We start from the raw sequence: 18,952 nt of genomic DNA, 5'->3' as shown, positions 1-18,952 counted from the left end.
AAGGGATGGTGTGGAGGGGGGGAATAGAGATACTGGTTAGGAGGGTAGTTGGGAAAAGAAAGGGAGAGATGGTGGACCCTGGGGTGGTGGGGAAGGAGGGAGAGATGCTGGATGAAAGGGTAGTTAAGAAAAGGTGGATCTGCAGAGGGAGACAAAAAAAGGAGAGAAGCCAAAGGGGGGTCAAAAAGCTATAAAATAAACCCACCAGGATGTTTGAAAAAAACACCTAATTGGGCAGGAAAATCGAATCGATAAACCAATTCAATAGGCTGAATCGAATCGAATTTTTTTTTCCTGAATCTGGCAGCACTAGTTTGCGCTACTGTCTTAGACTTTAGGACCTGGGATTGGGGAGAGATGGCATCCTCAGTACTTTATAATGCAAGTGAAATGAGGATTTGGTCAGATTTTTGAAGGGTCTGCACTCTGCAGAAGAAAAATATTGTATAGGCCGGGGACATGAGACAGCAGGAAATGGGAACTTTTCTTTCTTCTATTTTTGTGAATGGAAAGGCTGAGGATGTCAGAGAGTTCAGTTAAAGTATGTGCTTTATAAGAAAATATAATAATGTGTTTTATAAAGTTTATAGTATTGCTGGCCTACCTGGTGAGGTGTTCCTAGTGGTGGTGGTGGCAGCGTGTCAATGTGTTGAGAGGAAGAGGTGATCTGGGAAATTTTGCTGAGCAAACTCTGGGCCCATTTCCACCCCCCATTTAGTCCACTCCACTCAACTGGTTCACACACTGAGTGGGTCTTTGGGTGTTGTTCCTGGGTATTTGTTTTGGGATCTCTTCCAGTGGTTTGTCAGTATCTCCTTCTGGTCCAAGGAAGGAAACTTTGTTAACCTTAGCACTGACCTACAGAATATGTTTGTAACAGCGCTGCTTGTGTGGCATTAGTCTATGTAGTGATCGAAAGAAAAAACAGACCTTTGCACATTTTTGCACTATATGGTGGGTGTATGAGGAGATTCACATTTCCTGCACAGCTAAATCCGTGTGAAGTTACCTTGTGCTGTATTTGACATCTAGCAAAGTCTCTGTTTGGAAGGAAAGATCTCAGCTTAAAAATGAAGTGGCCAGAAGTTATGGTAAAAGCAGATAGCGTAGCTGGTTTTAAGAAAGGTTTGGACAAATTCCTGGAGGAAAAGTCCATAATCTGTTATTAAGACATGGGGAAAGTGTCTGCTTGCCCTGGATCGGTAGCATGGAATGTTGCTACTCTTTGGGTTTTGACCAGGTATTAGTGTCCTGGATTGGCTACCATGAGAATGGGCTACTGGGCATGATGGACCATTGGTCTGACCCAGTTAGGCTATTCTTATGTTATGTTCTCATCTGTAGGGGCCTTTGTTTTCACTTCTTATTTTAATGTATTTTTTTTCTGGGAACTTATCAGTGTTTTTTATAATGGGAACAAAAATGGAAGAGAATTAATGTATGTGGAATGGGGGGTAACTAATTTCTTCAGCTAAATAATTCAATCCACCTCAACCAGACATAGGAGAACTCACGCACCATTCACACACCCTCCAACCAAAAACGTCAAAAGAAAAAAACAGTTCGACAACCTCCTAACACTCGACCCCCAACTCTACAACCTATTGACCTCGACCACAGACTACAAAACCTTAAAAAAAGAAATAAAAACCCTTCTATTCAAAAAACACATAAAACCGAACTAACACAATCAGAACTGTCCCAAGCATCACCTGCAACTATTCCTTATGTACTTCTAATGTCATGACAATTCAGACATAATTTATGTTATGTTATGTTTGGAATAATGGTTACATATATGAGGTTCAATAAAAGAAAATTTTCACTGCCTGTTTCTATTATGACCATTTATTCAGTTTCATGGTTATTACAAAAAATATTTTATTACATGGGGGGGGGTATCAAAAAATTATGGGCCCCGGGTGCCACATACCCTAGGTACGCCACTGCTCTGGATTATTTTTACATGTTTGTCTCAGGCAGTTCTCTTCTCCAGAGGTACAGCACAACTGTGCGTATAGTCCATTGCCCTCTATGGGAGATGTCAGGGGGGGTCTCTAATTTCATTTTTGGGGGTTACTAGGGCCAGGTTGAGGGGCCCCCCACTTCCAAAAACCCCTTTCCTGAATTTTTTGAGCTTTGATGTAGCTCTCCTGGGCTATTTTTGGTGCCAAAACTTCTGCAGTGCCGCCTTGGTTTTCCCAATTTGAGTTTAAAAGCCTCCATCTGCCTCAAAACACCCCGACTTGAATTAAAATCAATGGGAATGGACTCCTCGGGCTGTTTTATCAATGATTCATTCCAGATTTGTGCTGGATGGCCAGCTGAGTAGCATCTGTGTTCACGTGCTGTGGGGCACATGGGGGGAGGGGGGTGCTGGGCTAAGCCCCCTGTGGTACCTGTAGGGCGATGGAGTTGCAGATGGCTTGTTCTGTGGGTGAAAAATCTCTCCTAGAGCCCCTGATTAGCGACTCGGTGTATTTGGCGAAACACAGATGTGCAGACGTTTCTGTGCCTACAAAGAGACGAGTCCCCGTAGGTGTCCTCTGAGCTTTCTGTTCATGGCTTTACCCCCAAATTTTGTAAGTTTAATCTTCAAAACCTATTTAAATGATCAGGCTCTGCCTGTGGTTGCCTTCTCTGAGCGCGGTCCCTTAGCTGTAGGTTCATCCGCAGGAATAAGAGGTCCAGTTAGAGAAACGCTGGGGAGTCACAGTCCATGACTTTACTTCCTCAATGTAAATCTACTATTTTGGAGGATTCAGGGTCTCTGGCTGGGGCCACCAGTTGGCAGTCTATGGCGGCCTTGGACCAGGGGAGAAGACCCGGCGGTGTGCTGCCTTTTTAATCTGGTAGTCTTGCTGGAGATCATTATAGAATCCTTACAGGAATTAAAATTGGAACCCCCACGGAAGCACGGATAGTGGAAAGATATCCGATATTGTAAGATGTTTTATGCGCTAAGCCTGGAAGGGTTCAATTAGATCAATTAGAAATTGGATTGGTCCTTGGGTGTTGTTGAGAATAGTACATTGTGAGCCCTTACTGGAGACTTGAGAGAGAACGTTTTTTATGACCAGTGATGGAAAAGCTCCCTCAGTATCACCAAGGGTGTGTTGGAGGTTTTGAACTTTTTTGGGGAGGGTGCCAAGCTGTTGTGTAGTTCACATGTCATTGAGTGATTCGTTTAGCAGGTGTTGTACACACTCAGATTGTCCTGTTCTGTAGTTGTTAGTTAATAAAGTTACACTGGTTTCCTGGGCAGTTTCACATAGTGAAATGGGTTCCGTCTACTTTATACTCTGAGGCCTGAGGTTTGTTGGGTTTCCAGCTAATAATTTGGGGAGACTGTTGGTTATGGAACTTGTTCCTCAAAACATCCAAAAGTGAATCTGATTTGATGAAGCTTCATAAGGTGGTAAAACTTTTGTAGTGTAGGATTTTGGAATTATCTGTGAGGAAGTGTCATTATAGTGAAGATTTTGTAGCAGTGTTGACCAATTTATTTTTTAAAATTTATTTTAAAAAAACTTATATTCCGCTTATTACTAAGCGGATTACAGGAACCCCCCCCCCCCCAAACATAATCCTAAAATAAAAACACAACCCCCCCAATATAAAACAAAACCATATACAGAAAACATTTCCATTAATCACTTCATTCCTTCAGTCACGGCTTCTTAACCACTTAAAAAGCTCTTATTTATTCTCAATTGTTTCTAGAGTCGTGCTTTTATTTGCATGTTTACTTGGGGCATAAACCGCAGTGGTATAGGAAATGTTTTGTAAACAGATCTCATTTTGCTGTGGACACGATTCTAGTGCCTACACCGTAGACGTCTCCCAACACCCACTTTTTAAATGAGTTTTTAATTGATTTTAAACAATGCAGTCAATTACCGCACTAAGGCGCACTAAACGCCAACACGTATTGGTAGCATGGAATATTGCTATACCTTGGGTTATGGCCAGGCACTAGGGACCTGGATTGGCCATCGTGAGAACCATCCACTGGGCTTGATGGACCATTCGTCTGACCCAGTAAGGCTATTCTTATGTTCTTATGTCCATAGGTCATGGTAAAAGAGAGGGTGAAGCCAATTAAAACAAGTTAGGCAGAGGTAGGGCGCGTACCACCACCTAACTTACAGCACTGTTTATGGAACAAGAAAGAGAAAAAATGCCTCTCTGGTTCCCTAACATGAATGTACTTGGCAGCTTGTGAGCTGTAGAGAGAGTCAGCAGTGGAGTTAACATCCAATTCCTTACACGTCTCCCCATTGTTGAATATTAATGAAGAAATCTTGGGGAATTTATTGTAGCGGGATCAGGCGTCACTCTTAGGTATGGAGCTAAGAGTAAAGAGAGATGGTTGTATTCTCTTTAGGCCAGATGTCGTGTAACCCGTCGTTTGGAGGCATTGGGAAAGGGCATTTGATGAGAGAAGTGGACGCCCTGGATGGACTCTGTGCTCGGATCTGTGATAAGTCTGGGATTCACTATAAGGTACTGAATCGTTGTAAAGGACCAGCCGTGTGGGGACTTCGAGCACAGATTGACCGGAAACTCTACAAAAGGGAAATGCAGGTGAGAAGTCGGATGAGCGAGATGGGGCTGCCCCTGTGACTCGGGTGGAAAGTGCTGGAAGATCTCAGCATAATCCCTGAATTGGCTAGTGGTGGAGAGGTTGAGGGAGGACGCATTCCTATCCATAGGAGGGTAGGGAGTCGTGGTCACCGCTTAAGGGTGACATCTAGGCCTGGATTCTGTATAGGACGTGCGGCTTTTGAGAATCGCACATGGGCATCCTATACAGAATCGCGCCTAAACCTACCTAAAAGAACCCGATTCTCTAACTGACGTCCATGTTACAGACGCTAGTTAGAGAATCGGGTTGCCGCTGATCTTATCGCGACAAAGGATCTCCCTGCTGCGATAAGTTTAGTGGCAACCTGTCCCCACCCCCCACGAAGACTACCAGCAGGAGGGATGCCCAATCCCTCCTTCCGGAACCCCCACCCCCCTGAACTTCGCATGGCAATTTGAATACCCAGTCCCTCCTACCCGGCACCCCCAAACCCACCCCAATGTTCCCCGGAAGGAAAGATGCACATTCTCTCCTGCTGGAACTCCCCCCCCCCAAAACGATCACAGCAGCAGAGATGCCCAATCTCCCCTGCCGTAACCCTCTTCCCTTCAACCTCCCCCACTCCCAAACAATTTCAGCAGGAGGAATGCCCAATCTCTCCTGCCAACACCCTGTGAAACCCCCCAATCATCGGAGGCAGGACGGATACCCAGTCCCTTTGCTGACTCCCCTCACCCCCCCTATACAGTACATTGCCAGCAGGATGGATGCCCCTTCTGGAGAGATGATCCCTTCTGCCGGAACCCCCCCCGAAAGTTCATCCCCCCAGGACCCTCCTAACCCAAACTGGACCCCCCACCCCCACCAGGACCCCTCCCAGAACCCCTAACTTTGAATCGAAGGCTGGACGGACGGCTCCTGTCTGCGTCTGGCCAGCACGCCCGCCTCTGCTGCAATGGCAGGCCTGTCCCTTCCCAATGCATCATGGGATGCACCAGGGAGGGGCCTAAGGGCCTGATTGGCTTCTCCTGTAGGAGGGGCCTTAGGCACCTGGGCCGACTGGAATCTTAAGCCCGTTTCCCAGTGCATTCTGGGATGCACTGGGAGTGGCCTAAGATTCTGATTGGCCAGATCCCCTAGGCCCCTTGAGAACCCTTGCCTACTTTTCCAGCACTAATGTTTGAGGTAGCCACGATTCTACAAATGGCGCTGTTGCCTGATTGATGTGCAATCAGCGGCCACCGATACCTGCGCCGTTTGTAGAATCTGGCTGTAACTGCCTAGCGTGCTCCCCCACAGTGCTTTGACCACATACCTTGTGAATGACTATCATGAAACTGAGTTTACCTGAGGAGAATTGCAGGAGAGTGGATATTGAGCAGGTGTACCTGCGGTCAGTTGAGGGTGATTGGGTGGGAATCGGTAAGAGCAGTATGTAGGACTGTGGTTTGGTTATAATTTAAGTTGATTTTGTTCCAAGTGGGGGTTGCTCTCCACCCAGAATCAGAATGAAGTGAGTCCTTTCTTCGCAGAAAGAAATCCTGAGCACACCCAATCTTACGGTCCGGGAAGGATCAGTGGAAGATCTTCTCATAACAGAGCCAGAGCAGCAGTATCCTGGAAAATGCAGAGTTACCGGAGTTATTCTTGGTATGTATGCACTTTGGAATACAGTACCCCCTCCAAATCCGCAGTTTCAGTACCTGCAGATTCGGTTCTTTGCGATTTATTTTTAAGAACGCTGCATCCTGGACCTTCCCCAGACCTTACCTGGTCTTGACACTACAATGGGAACTCACGGCAGCCATTTTGATGACAGCTCTGCACGGGGCAGGAGAGTAGGACGATCGATCCTGCCCCGCATCGTCGCTAGACCACCAGGTAAGGTCTGGGGAAGATCCGGGACGCAGGAGGGAGGCGGGCTTGGGTCAAAACCGGTCCTGAAAGTTATCTGCGATATTTCAGTATTCGCGGGCCGGCTCTGCCCCTAACCCCCCGTGAATATTGAGAGTCTGCTGTACTGTTAAAACCTGCACCTGAGTTTATTTCCTGCTTCTGATATTAGTTATTCTAAAATAAATAAAAAAATAAAATTCACGTACTAGCAGTGGGGGGGGGGGGGGGCAGACTGCCCTTGGTGCTGTCTTCGCAGGGGCGCCGGCATTTCTCTTCCTTTCTGTTTCCCCCAGCACAAGCAGCATCTTCCACCTGCTGCTCGCAGTAACCCCAGCTCCCTTCTGATGTTACTTCCTGGTTGCAGGGAGCCGAGACTGGCATGAGCAGTAGGTGGAAGATGCGCTCAAGTATTGGTGGGTCCACTGCGTACCAGATGATTGTAGTTACAGTTCGAGAGTGAAAAGATTCCTAGGTGAGCAATAGAAATTTGAATTGTATCCGAACCCTCGAACCTCAGGCGCTATATGGTGGTGTCAATTTCTCTGTAGGGGATGGAAGCAAATTGCACGCGGGGAGCGTCGTCCTGACAAACGGCACGTTTCTTCGGGGAATGGTTGGGATTGGACTGAAGTCGGTCCCAGCTGGACGCTTGGGAGATCAACCCTCTGTCGGACTTGCTCAGACCCTGGAGAATTTGGGGTTTGCTATAGGCAGACTGAAAACTGGGACCCCGCCCCGAATTGCAAAGGATTCTGTGGATTTTACTGTTCTGAAGAAACAGACTGCTGACATCCCACCTGTGCCATTCAGCTTTCTCTCGGATTCCGTCTGGATCCAGGTATAAATGACCATCATATTTGTTGGGGGGGGGGGAGATTTTTGCTGTATAGAGTGTGGTGGGAGGACTTATAATGCTCCCAGAGCCCCACTGAGAATGGTCAGGAGGAAGAGGGCTTTTGAGCACTGAGGAATTACAGGATGCCCCCAAACCAAGCTGATAATTTGCTAGAAGAATGCTAAGGAACCTTTCCCGTGTTTTGGGGTCTGTAGACAACTCGGAGCCATCCAGCACTCTGGAGAAGCAATTATTCATGAATTGACTCCTGATCCCATACGAGCCTCCTCGAACACTTAAGATCTGCGTCTCAACACACACTCTGTGGGCAGAGGACGTAATAGGGCAGAGGACGGTACTGGGGTTTAAGAAAAGGGGATAGAGGGGTAGAGATAGAGGATGACTGCGCAGGTCCTGGACCTGTTGGACTGCTGGGCACGATGGACCTCAGGTCTGACCCAGCGGAGGCATTGCTTATGTTCTTATGATTCAGTAAGCGAGAGCCCTTTGTGACCCGATTTCCCTCCGACCTGATTCACTAACCTGTGTACCGATCCGATCATGCAAGTGAGGGGAATCGGCATGCAAAGCAGTAAGGATGCCATTCACGAAACTTTCTTCTGGCACACCGACTGGCTGGCTGATCAAAAAACTAGCGACTGGCGAGGACCAGACACTTGTGCCAAAACCCTGCCCTCTGCCCCGACTCACCTGCCCTTCCCCGCAATGTGAGCCCATGAGGGTTAAAAGCACGGGCTCGCGAAGCAACGGGCACGAAGGACCATCGACAGTCAAGGACGATGGTCTGCGCAGGCTCAAGGATCGTTCTCCAGCGGTCCGTGCAGTCGCCCCCATTTGCATGCAGGCCTTTAGTGAATTTGTCGGCCTGCCTGCAATCGGACACGGATCTCGGGTTAGTGAATCTCGTTAAAAATTATTGCTACCCGCCGTGCCTCTATTTTTTCTGTCACAGCTCCTACGATCTGGAATTCCCTCCCATCAGAACAAAATTTATGTTTCCTTTTCCAAGATGTCTCCCATTCTTGATCTCTTACCATCTTTTCTCTTCTCCCCTCTCTTCCTTGATGTTTTTTTCCTTTTGTGTCTTATCTTTAAATTGTAGTTCTCCCCTCCTCTCCTCCTGTGTATTATCCTACCCTATGTCGTGTTAGTTTGGTCCGTGATAAGTCTTGTTTGTTTTTTGATATTAATTCCCTCTTTCTTTTCATTTTCATGTATTATTTTAGGGCTCCTTTTACGAAAACGCATTAGGGCCCTAACGCGCGCTAAATTTCCACACGCACTAGCTGCTACCGCCTCCTTTTGAGCAGGCGGTAGATTTTCGGCTAGTGCGCGTAAATCCGGTGTGTGGTTGTGGTAAGAGCGGATAGCGTAGGCTGGTTTTAAGAAGGGTTTGGACAAGTTCCTGGAGGAAAAGTCTATAGTCTGTTAATGAGAAAGACATGGGGGAAGCCACTGCGTGCCCTGGATCGGTAGCATGGAATGTTGCTACTCTTTGGGTTTTGGCCAGGTACTGGTGACCTGGATTAGCCACAATAATCTCTTGTGGCCTTCCGAATGCTGAACTGTCATTTTCTTAGTAATTGTTTTCCAATGATTCTGTTTGTCAGATTGTGGGCTAAAGCTTTGTCCTGAGAAGAGTCTGTCTTGTCTTACTTGCTCCACTTCATCACTGACGCTGAAACCGTGGATTGAAGACAAAGTTTTATTTTATTTTTCTTTCCAGCTTATGATTTATCTTTAATCTTATCTATTGTTTTGCCTTTTGTCTTTGTTTTGTTCTATTTCTATCATTTAAATTTCTCCAGAATTCTACTGTTCAACGACTCCCCCTTCTGCTTCTATTCCTTTCTCTCCTCTCTTCTACCTTCCAAAGTATTTAGATCAATGCTGTCTTGTTAAAATGTTTATTTTATTTTTCTTTCCAGCTTATGATTTATCTTTAATCTTATCTATTGTTTTGCCTTTTGTCTTTGTTTTGTTCTATTTCTATCATTTAAATTTCTCCAGAATTCTACTGTTCAACGGCTCTCCCTTCTGCTTCTATTCCTTTCTCTCCTCTCTTCTACCTTCCAAAGTATTTAGATCAATGCTGTCTTGTTAAAATGTTTATTTTATTTTTATTTTTCCTCTAACTCTACTTTTCACTTCTCTATTACCCTCCAGGTACTTTAGTTAGATTGTGAGCCTTCGGGACAGGAAGGGAATTTTTCTTATTTCTAATCTTAATGTATATTTTCTGTAAACCGCTTAGAACCTAACGGATGTAGCGGTATAGAAGAAATAAATTACATTACATTACATTACATTAAAAAGCCCAAGATCTACACTGGGGAAAGGTATTTAGTTCTTATGTTCTTAACCCTTTCTTTCTTCTCAGCCAGAAGAACAGTTGTTGTGCTATCTGACTTATACATCCCCAAAAGTTGAGCAAATAATCAAAGAAAATCTTCATCTTAACAATCATGTAAGAGAGACAAGTCGGGGGCCCCGGTGAGTAATGAATGAGGAATGTCACTCGTAGTAATGGGCAAATGACTCGTATGATGATGACGAAACTGGGGAAGGCGCTTAGATTTCCCCAGCAGGAAATGGATGGAGAACTCTTGGGGGGCCCCCGGGGCTCCCCACACCACCCTTGGGCCCTCCCTTCCCACCCCCAAATCTGCTTGCTCATGCTGGCGTTGCCTTTCCCTCTGATGTCACTTCCTGGCCCCGCAACCCGGAAGTGATTTCAGAGGGAGCCAGGCCAGCCTGAGCAGCAGACGAGAGTTGTTATTCGTTCTGGTGAAGATTTTAAAGAGGTATGGGGAGGGGGGGTGGAGAGGTACCTGCACCCCCACCAAGACAGTGCCCAGGGCAGTCCGCCCCCTTCTTACTATGTCACAGGTGGGGGCAGGGGGATATTTCATTTTATCCTCAAATGTATGTACAGCTAGAGATATATGAGTGTGTGGATCGACCAATACAGTAACCAAAAATGATGAACACATAGAGGACATTTAAGTCCGACTTGGACATTTTCCTCTAAACGTCCAAAGTCGGTAGCACAGAAATGTCTATTTTCAAAAGCTGAACCTGCTAGACCTCCAAAAAACCCCCAATATATATATTTTGAAAATCTCTTACTTGGCTGTCCAAACCTTAGAACACCGAACTTTATACCACATTTTCAACCACAGAAACATCTGAGTTGAAAATGTCCAAAACCAAACCATTTGGATGTGTGAGTGGCCATCATTGGGATGGACTGGCCACACCGACATGCCAACAGAGCAAATAGGAGAATGAACATAAAACGGGAGCATTAATTCCTGCCTTATGAACCTAGGATGTCTCCCGCATCAAAATGAAAGGACAAGGCTGTGTAACATCTTCTCTGAGTTTGAGATGTGACTGATAACGTTTTGTTGTAGAAGTTAGCAGCGTTTTGGCGTGAAAGAGTAGAGCAACAGGCTGAGGACCAGAGAAGCCAGGAGTCAAATCTCTCCGCAGCTCCTTGTAACCTTGAGCAAATCATTTAACTCTCGGTTGGTTCAGGTACAAACTTAGGCCCTTTTTTTCACTAAGCCATGGTAGAGGTTTCGACTGTGGCCCGGAGTGCTAAATGCTCCGACACTCATAGGAATTCTGTGAGCATTTATCGCTCCAGGATGCGGTAGAAACCTCTAACATGGCTTAGAAAAAGGGGGGTTAGAGTGTGAGCTCTCTGGGGACAGGAAAATACACCTTTTTCAGTAGTAGCTTGAGATAATTAAATCCAAATCCCTTCTTTTCTCCTGCTGCTGGTTCTATATAAATTAAATGGTTGCAAAGTCCTGGCAATGAAAGACTGCAGAGTAAATTGAGTTGCTAAAGGTTTGGCACGATAGAAGTGTGTGTGTGTGGGGGGGGGTGTAAGTTGTAACCAGAATCTCTAGGTCAGGGGTCTCCAAAGTCCCTCCTTGAGGGCCGAATCCAGTCGGGTTTTCAAGATTTCCCCAATGAATATACATGAGATCTATGTGCATGCACTGCTTTCAATGCATATTCATTGGGGAAATCCTGAAAACCCGACTGGACTCGGCCCTCAAGGAGGGACTTTGGAGACCCCCGCTCTAGGTTATCCAGCTTTCTGCACTAATTTTTGCCCACCCCCAGCTCCACCGAATGTTTGATGTACGCATTGAGTTGGTTGGTGTAATTTTAGGTACTGGCACAGTATTTGATTGTATCACGTGATCAATGTTGGTTTCCAGGTACTGTCCCTCTATCGAGTCGAAGGTTCTTCGTTTTCCAAATCGTATTCACCAAGTGTGGTTAGAACCAGAGGGTTTGGATTCGGATGTTATTTACCCTCAGGGGTTATCTGTTACACTTCCAGCCGAACTTCAAGATCAACTTATTAAACATATCCATGGGCTAGAAAAGGCCAGGATACTGCAGCCAGGTAAGAGGAGCAGATCGACCATTCCTGTGTGCTCGTTATAGAAACATAGAAGATGACGGCAGAAAAGGGCTACAGCCCATCAAGTCTGTCCACTCTGCTTACCCACCCCCTGTCTATGCCCTAATGACCCAATTTCCTTATCTTGACCCTCTTAGGGATCCCACATGGGTATCCCATTTATTCTTAAAGTTAATGCTGCCCAATTCAGGGGAATCCTGTTTTTTGTTTTCTTTATTTATTGGATTATTCATTACAATACCTTAGTAACAAACATTCATGAATGAACACAAAAAATGCAAATGTAAATTCCCTACAAGGAACAACAAAATATATAAGGAAACTAATCAACCATATCCTAGTCCACATTATTGCTGATCGCCAGTACTTTAAAATAAATCATCAAATCAAATCTTTCTATCTACTATCTAGGAACAGGCAAATGGCTTTTATATATATTATACATCATCCTCCAAAAGTAAACTCAATATTAGAAATTAAACTTTCAGCAAAGGTTTCTCTTTAATAAAATCTTCCACCTGGGCTGGATCAAAAAAACACATATTTATCACTTCCATATGAAATCAAGCATTTACATGGAAATTTCAAAAAGAAAATAGCTCCGACTGCCAAAACCTTAGGCTTTAGCTGAAGGAACTGTTTCCTCTTGAACTGGGTTTGTCTAGAGACATCTGGAAAAATTATCACCCGTTGACCACAAAACATCTCTTGTTTTTTCAGGAAATATAATTTCAAAATATCTTGTTTTTCAAGCTCTGTCTTAAAGGTCACGAGAAGAGTTGCTCGTTTATCAATTATGTCTTTAGATGACTCCAAAAACTGTGATACATTCAAACTATCAGGTAACACTATTCTATCCATTCCACCTTCATCTACCTGTTCCTTGGAGTCTCTTGAGATGTAATATAGGTTATCAACCTCAAAGGTCTCCACTTTAGTATAATGTAATATCTCCCTCAAATACATTCTCAAGGGCTCCATCAGAGAAAGGTAATGTGTGATTGGAAAATTTAACAGGCCAAGATTTTTAACTCTGATAGCATTTTCCATTTTTTTCTAATTTAGCATGTATCATCATACTATTCTTTATATTAGAAACAGCACTAACTTGTAAATTACCTACTACCTGATCTAGCTTTTCAACCTTCACAGCTGTTTCTCCAATTTTATTATCTTGTTCTTTAATTTTCACAGTTATATCAGATGAAAATTGACATAAGTTCAAAACGGTGTTTTGTAGAGATGACTCTATTCTGTTAATACTAAGCCAAACATCATTTAGAGTGACCACTTTGTCCCTGGGGAGAGCGTCCGAGCTTTGCCCAGTAATCATCTGTACTGGGGTCAGTTCTTTAGTTTGCCCCAGGGATTGTCCTGAAACCTCCAGGACAGATAGTAAAGATGATTGAGGGGAAGAAGAAATTATTCCTTCCTTAAAAGGGGAAGGAGATTCTTCTAACCGTGAGGAATATGATGGTTGAGGAGGTGGTGTTGGTTCCCCAGAAGATAAGGAGACAGCTTGAATATTAAAAGTTACCTGTTCCTCAATATGTGGCAAGATAGGAACCACAAGATGGCGATCCATCGGGCCTGTTGTTCCAGCGGATGGTATTGCTTTAGCTTTCCTCTTACCCATATTGAAGATTTGATAACCCTGCTCCCTGCTCCTCTTAGGCTCCGAAGGGGCTTAGCCACGCCCCTTCAGCTCGCGACCCGGGGCTCACGACCACGGGCCGCATACCGCGGCTGTGCCGGTGTTTAAGGCTCCTCTCCAAGGACCCTCTCAGCTGGCTGGGTCGGGCAGCAGCGGGACTGCCTGCCCCGATGTGAAAAAAGTGCAGCAAGCACTAACGACCCAGGGAAAACCTTTTGATTCGCTTTTCCCGCCCAATTGGGCATTTTTTATTTTTTTTCCAAACGTCCTGGCGGGGTTTATTTTGTAGCCTTTCCACCCATCCTCACCCCCCACCCCTTTGCCCTTTCCAACCCTTTGCTGGCGCTGTGATGTAAAAGATTTTTCCTCTCTCATGCTTGCTGTCTATTACCAACTCCGCAATCACAAAATAGGAAATATATTTTTTTCTACCTTCCACTACCATATTCAACATTTCTTTCTTTCCCACTGTCTACCATCTCTCCCTCTCGCGCCCAGCTGGATGGCCCTGAAGGAAGTGAGTGCGGCCCTAGAGCAAGCAAGCAAAGGAGAGAGGGGACCTGATCTGGGACAAAGGAGGGGGGTGGTGGAAGGAGCACATTGGGACATGGGAGGGGCATGAATTTGGGAGAAAGGCAGGGAGGAGGGCATGAACTCAGACACAGAAGGGAGGGAGGAAAGGGGCACTAACTTGGGACATAGGAGGGAGGGAATAGAAAGGGAAAATTGTTGGGCATGAGTGTGTGAGTGAGAGGGAAAGAGATAGTGCACATGGGGAAAGGAAGAAAGAGGAAAATTGGGCAGAGAGAGAGGAGTGAGGTAGAGATGCATGGGGAATAAAAGGATGACAGGGAGAAATGTTGGATATGGTGGTGGAGAGAGAACAGAGGGACAGATTGAAGGGGATGCAAGGGGGAGGGATGTTGGGCATAGTGATGGAGGGAGAAATGTGGCATTGTGCTGGAGAGGGGAGATAGAAGGAGAAATGTTGGGCATGGAGCTGGTGGGCAGTGGTGAAAAATGCTGCACATGATCCGGGGGATGAGAGAGGGAGAAATGTTAGATGTGGCAGTAGAGGGGGTGGGAGAGATGCACCCTGGATCTCTCTCTCTCTCTCCCTCCTTTGTGGAATTTCTCTCTCTTTCCCCACTCCCTTTGCAGCAAGGGAGGGAATAAGAGAAAGACAGATGGACAGTGACAAAGAGAGGAAGACATGTTGCCAGTAGGGGTGGAGGAGAGAGGAAGAAAAGTTGGACTCATCCTGTGCTCTCTCATTGCAGGGTTTCCTTTCAAATGAAAGAGACTCGACTCATGCGCATTTACATTACATAGGTATTTAAACGTCTCTATCATATCTCCCCTCTCCCGCCTTTCCTTCAAAGTATTGAAATCTTTAAATCTGTCCCCATATGTCTTATGACGAAGACCACACACCATGTAAATTAGCTAAAACCCCATGCAAAGTAGCCAAGTGATTGATGCACTAGCATTGCTTGGCTATACAAAAAAAAACAAAAAACGGGTTTTTGTAATCAAAAAACCGCAGGTCTGCCTAGGGGTTTTTTTTTTTTCATTATTTTTCAATGGCCCTTCCCGATGACCCTCGAACATGGCACCAGGAATTCTACCCCCGCCTATGATAGAAATTGGCAGGAAGGATGCCCACTCCGTCCTGCCATGCCGACCCCTCCCCTCTATGAAAAAAAGTTGGCAGGAGGGATGCCTACTCCCTCCTGCCAACAGAGGCCTCCCCTAACCATCTCCTACCCTTCCTCCTTCTTCCCGGAAAAAAAAAATAGGAAGGAGGGATGCCCACTCCCTCCTGCCACCGGATGTTACCTCAAACCCCACCCCCCATACCTTTTGAAGAAGTTGGGAGCTGGAGGGAAGCACAGTCCCTCCAGCTCTGAGGCCTGTCAGTCAAAAATGACGGATCTTCCCCTCCTCTGTATCCCATGTGAAGCACAGGGAGGGGCCTAAGGTTTGACGTCTGAGCAAATCAGGACCATAGGTCCCTGCCCATGCATCAAATGGGATACAGAGGGAGGAGCCTAAGGTCTTAATTGGCTCAGACGTCTAAGGCCTCTCCCCCACCAGCAAAGTAACAGGTTCAGGGTCGCGGCCAGAGGGCCTGCACGTACTTCCAGATGCGGCACAGAGTTTAGTGTGCTCTGGTGTCGAAAGATTTGCGGGACACTGGTATAACCTATGTCTAAGGTGTGCTTAAAGACTACACAAAGAATCCAGAATCATTAGGGTTGCTTATACAGAACCCACATTTGTGAAAGCGTATCGTGAACTGTTTTGCAACAGCTGGTCATTTGGAATGTGACAAAGTGGGGCGTGTGTGGCGCCGTGGTTAAAGCTACAGCCTCTGCTCATTGGGGTTTTGGGTTCAAACCCATGCTGCTCCTTGGGATCCTGGGCAAGTCATTTAACCCCCCCACCCCCATTGCCCCAGGTCCATTAGATAGATTGTGAGCCCACCGGAACAGATAGGGAAAAATGCTCGAGTACCTGAATAAGTTCATGTAAACCGTTCTGAGCTCCCCTGGAAGAACGGTAGAGAAAATTGAATAAATAAATAAGTAAGCTATTGTGTCCTTAAACACTTTCCTAACTTTATTAGTGCCATGACCTAAGAACCAAGGGAAGTGGGTTCAGTTTCCCACTGTAGCACTTTGTGACTCTGGGCAAGTCACTTAACCCCCTAATGTCCCAGGTACCAAATAAGGACCGCTTTGATTGCAAGCAAAGAGAAGTGGTAAATCAAATCCCGCTCTCTCCCTCGCATCCCAGAATCCTTGAAACTCTGTGTCTTAAACTTGGTGCTGGCTGTGGTTTGAGCCGATGGCTTCGCTGCTCTTCCCTGAGACACTCTTGCGTGTTTTCATTGCAGGTTACGGAGTGCAGTATGACTATTTGGATCCCCGTCAGATTAGCCCCGCCCTTGAGACACATTTAGTACAAAGACTCTTCTTTGCAGGACAGATAAATGGGACGACAGGTTACGAAGAAGCAGCTGCTCAGGTGAGTGACCGAGGCAGAAATGTCAGGAGGCTCAGCCTGAAGCCTTGCTTTCTGCTACTTAACATAACATTTGCATACCGCAATGCCTTTCAGATCTACGCGGTTTAACAGATTTAAGAGAAACTGAGCATCTACAGCGAATTATAAAAAAGGAATTCTTCAGGAACTTAGTAATATAGTAAATGACGGCAGATAAAGACCTGAACGGTCCATCCAGTCTGCCCATTAGTTATACCCATTAAAAATGCATGATTCGATTAGAAATCCTTTGTGTTCATCCTATGCCTTCTTGATTTCCGTGTCCTCGGGAGGGCATTCCAGCCATCAGCCACTCTCTCCCTGAAAAAGAATTTCCTGACGCTAAGTCCACCATTCTGCAACCTCCAGGCATGTCCTCTAGTTTTAGCATTTTCCCTTCTCTGGAAAAGATTTCTTTCTATATTCTTTCGTGTATTTCAATATCTGTATCATATCTCCCCTGTTCCTCTTCATATTCAAGTCTTCCAGCCTCTTCTCGTATTCTTTTGGTGCAAGCCCCATACTATTTTCCTTGCCTTTCTCTGGACTGCTTTGTCTTTTTACATCCTTAGCCAGATTTGGCCTTCAAAACGGAACACATTGATCCAGGTTGGGGCCTTAACTATCCTTTTCTTCTGTAAAGCTTCCTTTACTTTTCCAATAATGGATGTGAGATTTATTGGCCTGTAGTTTCCCATTTCTTCAGTCACCACTTTTGTGAAAAGGAATCTCAACTGCCCTTCTCCAAATGCACAGAATCTATCATAAATCCTATACAGTAGTATTGTAGGGTTTTGATGGGTTTTGGTGGGCTGACACTGTCCACCATAAATGTAGTAGTTTAGAGTGGCTTATGGGACTGGCTCCTCCTCTCTACGGTTCACTGGCCCACCCACCTGGCTATTTAAGATGTGATCCTGTACTAGGCTTTCCCATACCAAGTTCTGATGCTCTAGAGCCAGGCATGTAAAATGGTAAAACCAGAGGACATAATTTGAGGTTGAGGGGTGGTAGATTCAGGGGCAATGTTAGGAAATTCTACTTTACGGAGAGGGTGGTGGATGCCTGGAATGCGCTCCCGAGAGAGGTGGTGGAGAGTAAAACTGTGACTGAGTTCAAAGAAGCGTGGGATGAACACAGAAGATTTAGAATCAGAAAATAATATTAAAGATTGAACTAGGCCAGTTACTGGGCAGACTTGTACGGTCTGTGTCTGTGTATGGCCGTTTGGAGGTGGATGGGCAGGGGAGGGCTTCAATGGCTGGGAGGGTGTAGATGGGCTGGAGTAAGTCTTAACAGAGATTTCGGCAGTTGGAACCCAAGCACAGTACCGGGTAAAGCTTTGGATTCTCGCCCAGAAATAGCTAAGAAGAAAAAAAAAAAAAAAAAAAAAATTTTTAAATTGAATCAGGTTGGGCAGACTGGATGGACCATTCGGGTCTTTATCTGCCGTCATCTACTATGTTACTATGTTACTATTGTTTTATTCAAACTTTTTGGGGTGGGAGGGAGTCAGTGACCACGGGGGGAATGTAAGGGGTTACTTCTTAATTCCTCCTGTGGTCATCTGGTCGGACTGGAGGAGGGTCACAAGTGGTGTTCCGCAGGGGTCGGTATTTGGAACGCTTCTGTTCAAAGTATTTATAAATGATCTAGAAACAGGGACAAAGTGCGAAGTAATAAAATTTGCAGACGACACCAAACTATTTAGTGGAGTCAGGACTAAAGAGGACTGTGAAGATTTACAAAGGGACCTGGACAAACTAGGAGAGTGGGCGACGAGATGGCAGATGAAGTTTAATGTGGAGAAATGTAAAATCTTGCATGTAAGAAACAGAAACCCAAAGTACAGCTATACGATGGGAGGGCTGGTAATGGGTGAAAGTACCCAATAGTGGACAAGACAATGAAGCCGTCGGCACAGTGCGAATAGAATGCTAGGTACTATCAAGAAAGGTATTACAACCAGAACAAAAGAAGTTATCCTGCCGTTGTATTGGGCGATGGTGCGCCCGCATCTGGAGTACTGCGTCCAGTATTGGTTGCCGTACCTTAAGAAGGATATGGCGTTACTCAAGAGAGTACAGAAAAGAGCGACGCGATTGATAAAGGGTATGGAAAACCTTTCATATGCTGAAAGACTAGAGAAACTGGGGCTCTTTTCCCTGGAAAAGCGGAGACTTAGAGGGGACATGATAGAGACTTACAAGATCATGAAGGGCATGGAGAAAGTGGAGAGGGACAGATTCTTCAAACTTTCGAAGACTACAAGAATGAGAGGGCATTTGGAAAAATTAAGAGGGGACAGATTCAGAACCAATGCCAGGAAGTTCTAATTCACCCAATGCGCTTCCAGAGGGTGTGATAGGACCGAGTACGGTATTGGGGTTCAAGAAGGGATTAGATGATTTCCTGAAGGAAAAGGGGATAGAAGGGTATAGATAGAGGATTACTATACAGGTC

General features: G+C 45.5%; 1 protein-coding gene across 2 annotated transcripts in view; it reads left to right on the top strand.

Moving 5' to 3' along the window:
- Positions 1-18,952, top strand: part of MTO1 (mitochondrial tRNA translation optimization 1) — an 81,531-nt gene that overhangs the window by 20,077 nt on the left and 42,502 nt on the right. For both annotated transcript variants that reach the window (XR_004538389.1, XM_033934181.1), the window contains exons 4-9: positions 4,388-4,587; positions 6,121-6,238; positions 7,033-7,322; positions 9,721-9,833; positions 11,579-11,769; positions 16,341-16,471. Coding sequence is in view for 1 of the 2 variants with exons in the window: in XM_033934181.1 (XP_033790072.1) it covers positions 4,388-4,587; positions 6,121-6,238; positions 7,033-7,322; positions 9,721-9,833; positions 11,579-11,769; positions 16,341-16,471 (1,043 nt within the window). In the remaining variant the exon portion in view is untranslated. The remainder of the gene's footprint in view (positions 1-4,387; positions 4,588-6,120; positions 6,239-7,032; positions 7,323-9,720; positions 9,834-11,578; positions 11,770-16,340; positions 16,472-18,952) is intronic.

Source organism: Geotrypetes seraphini, chromosome 2 (assembly GCF_902459505.1).
Source record: "Geotrypetes seraphini chromosome 2, aGeoSer1.1, whole genome shotgun sequence".
NCBI classification, from domain to species: Eukaryota; Metazoa; Chordata; class Amphibia; order Gymnophiona; family Dermophiidae; genus Geotrypetes; species Geotrypetes seraphini.
This window is presented reverse-complemented; position numbering and strand designations above follow the sequence as displayed.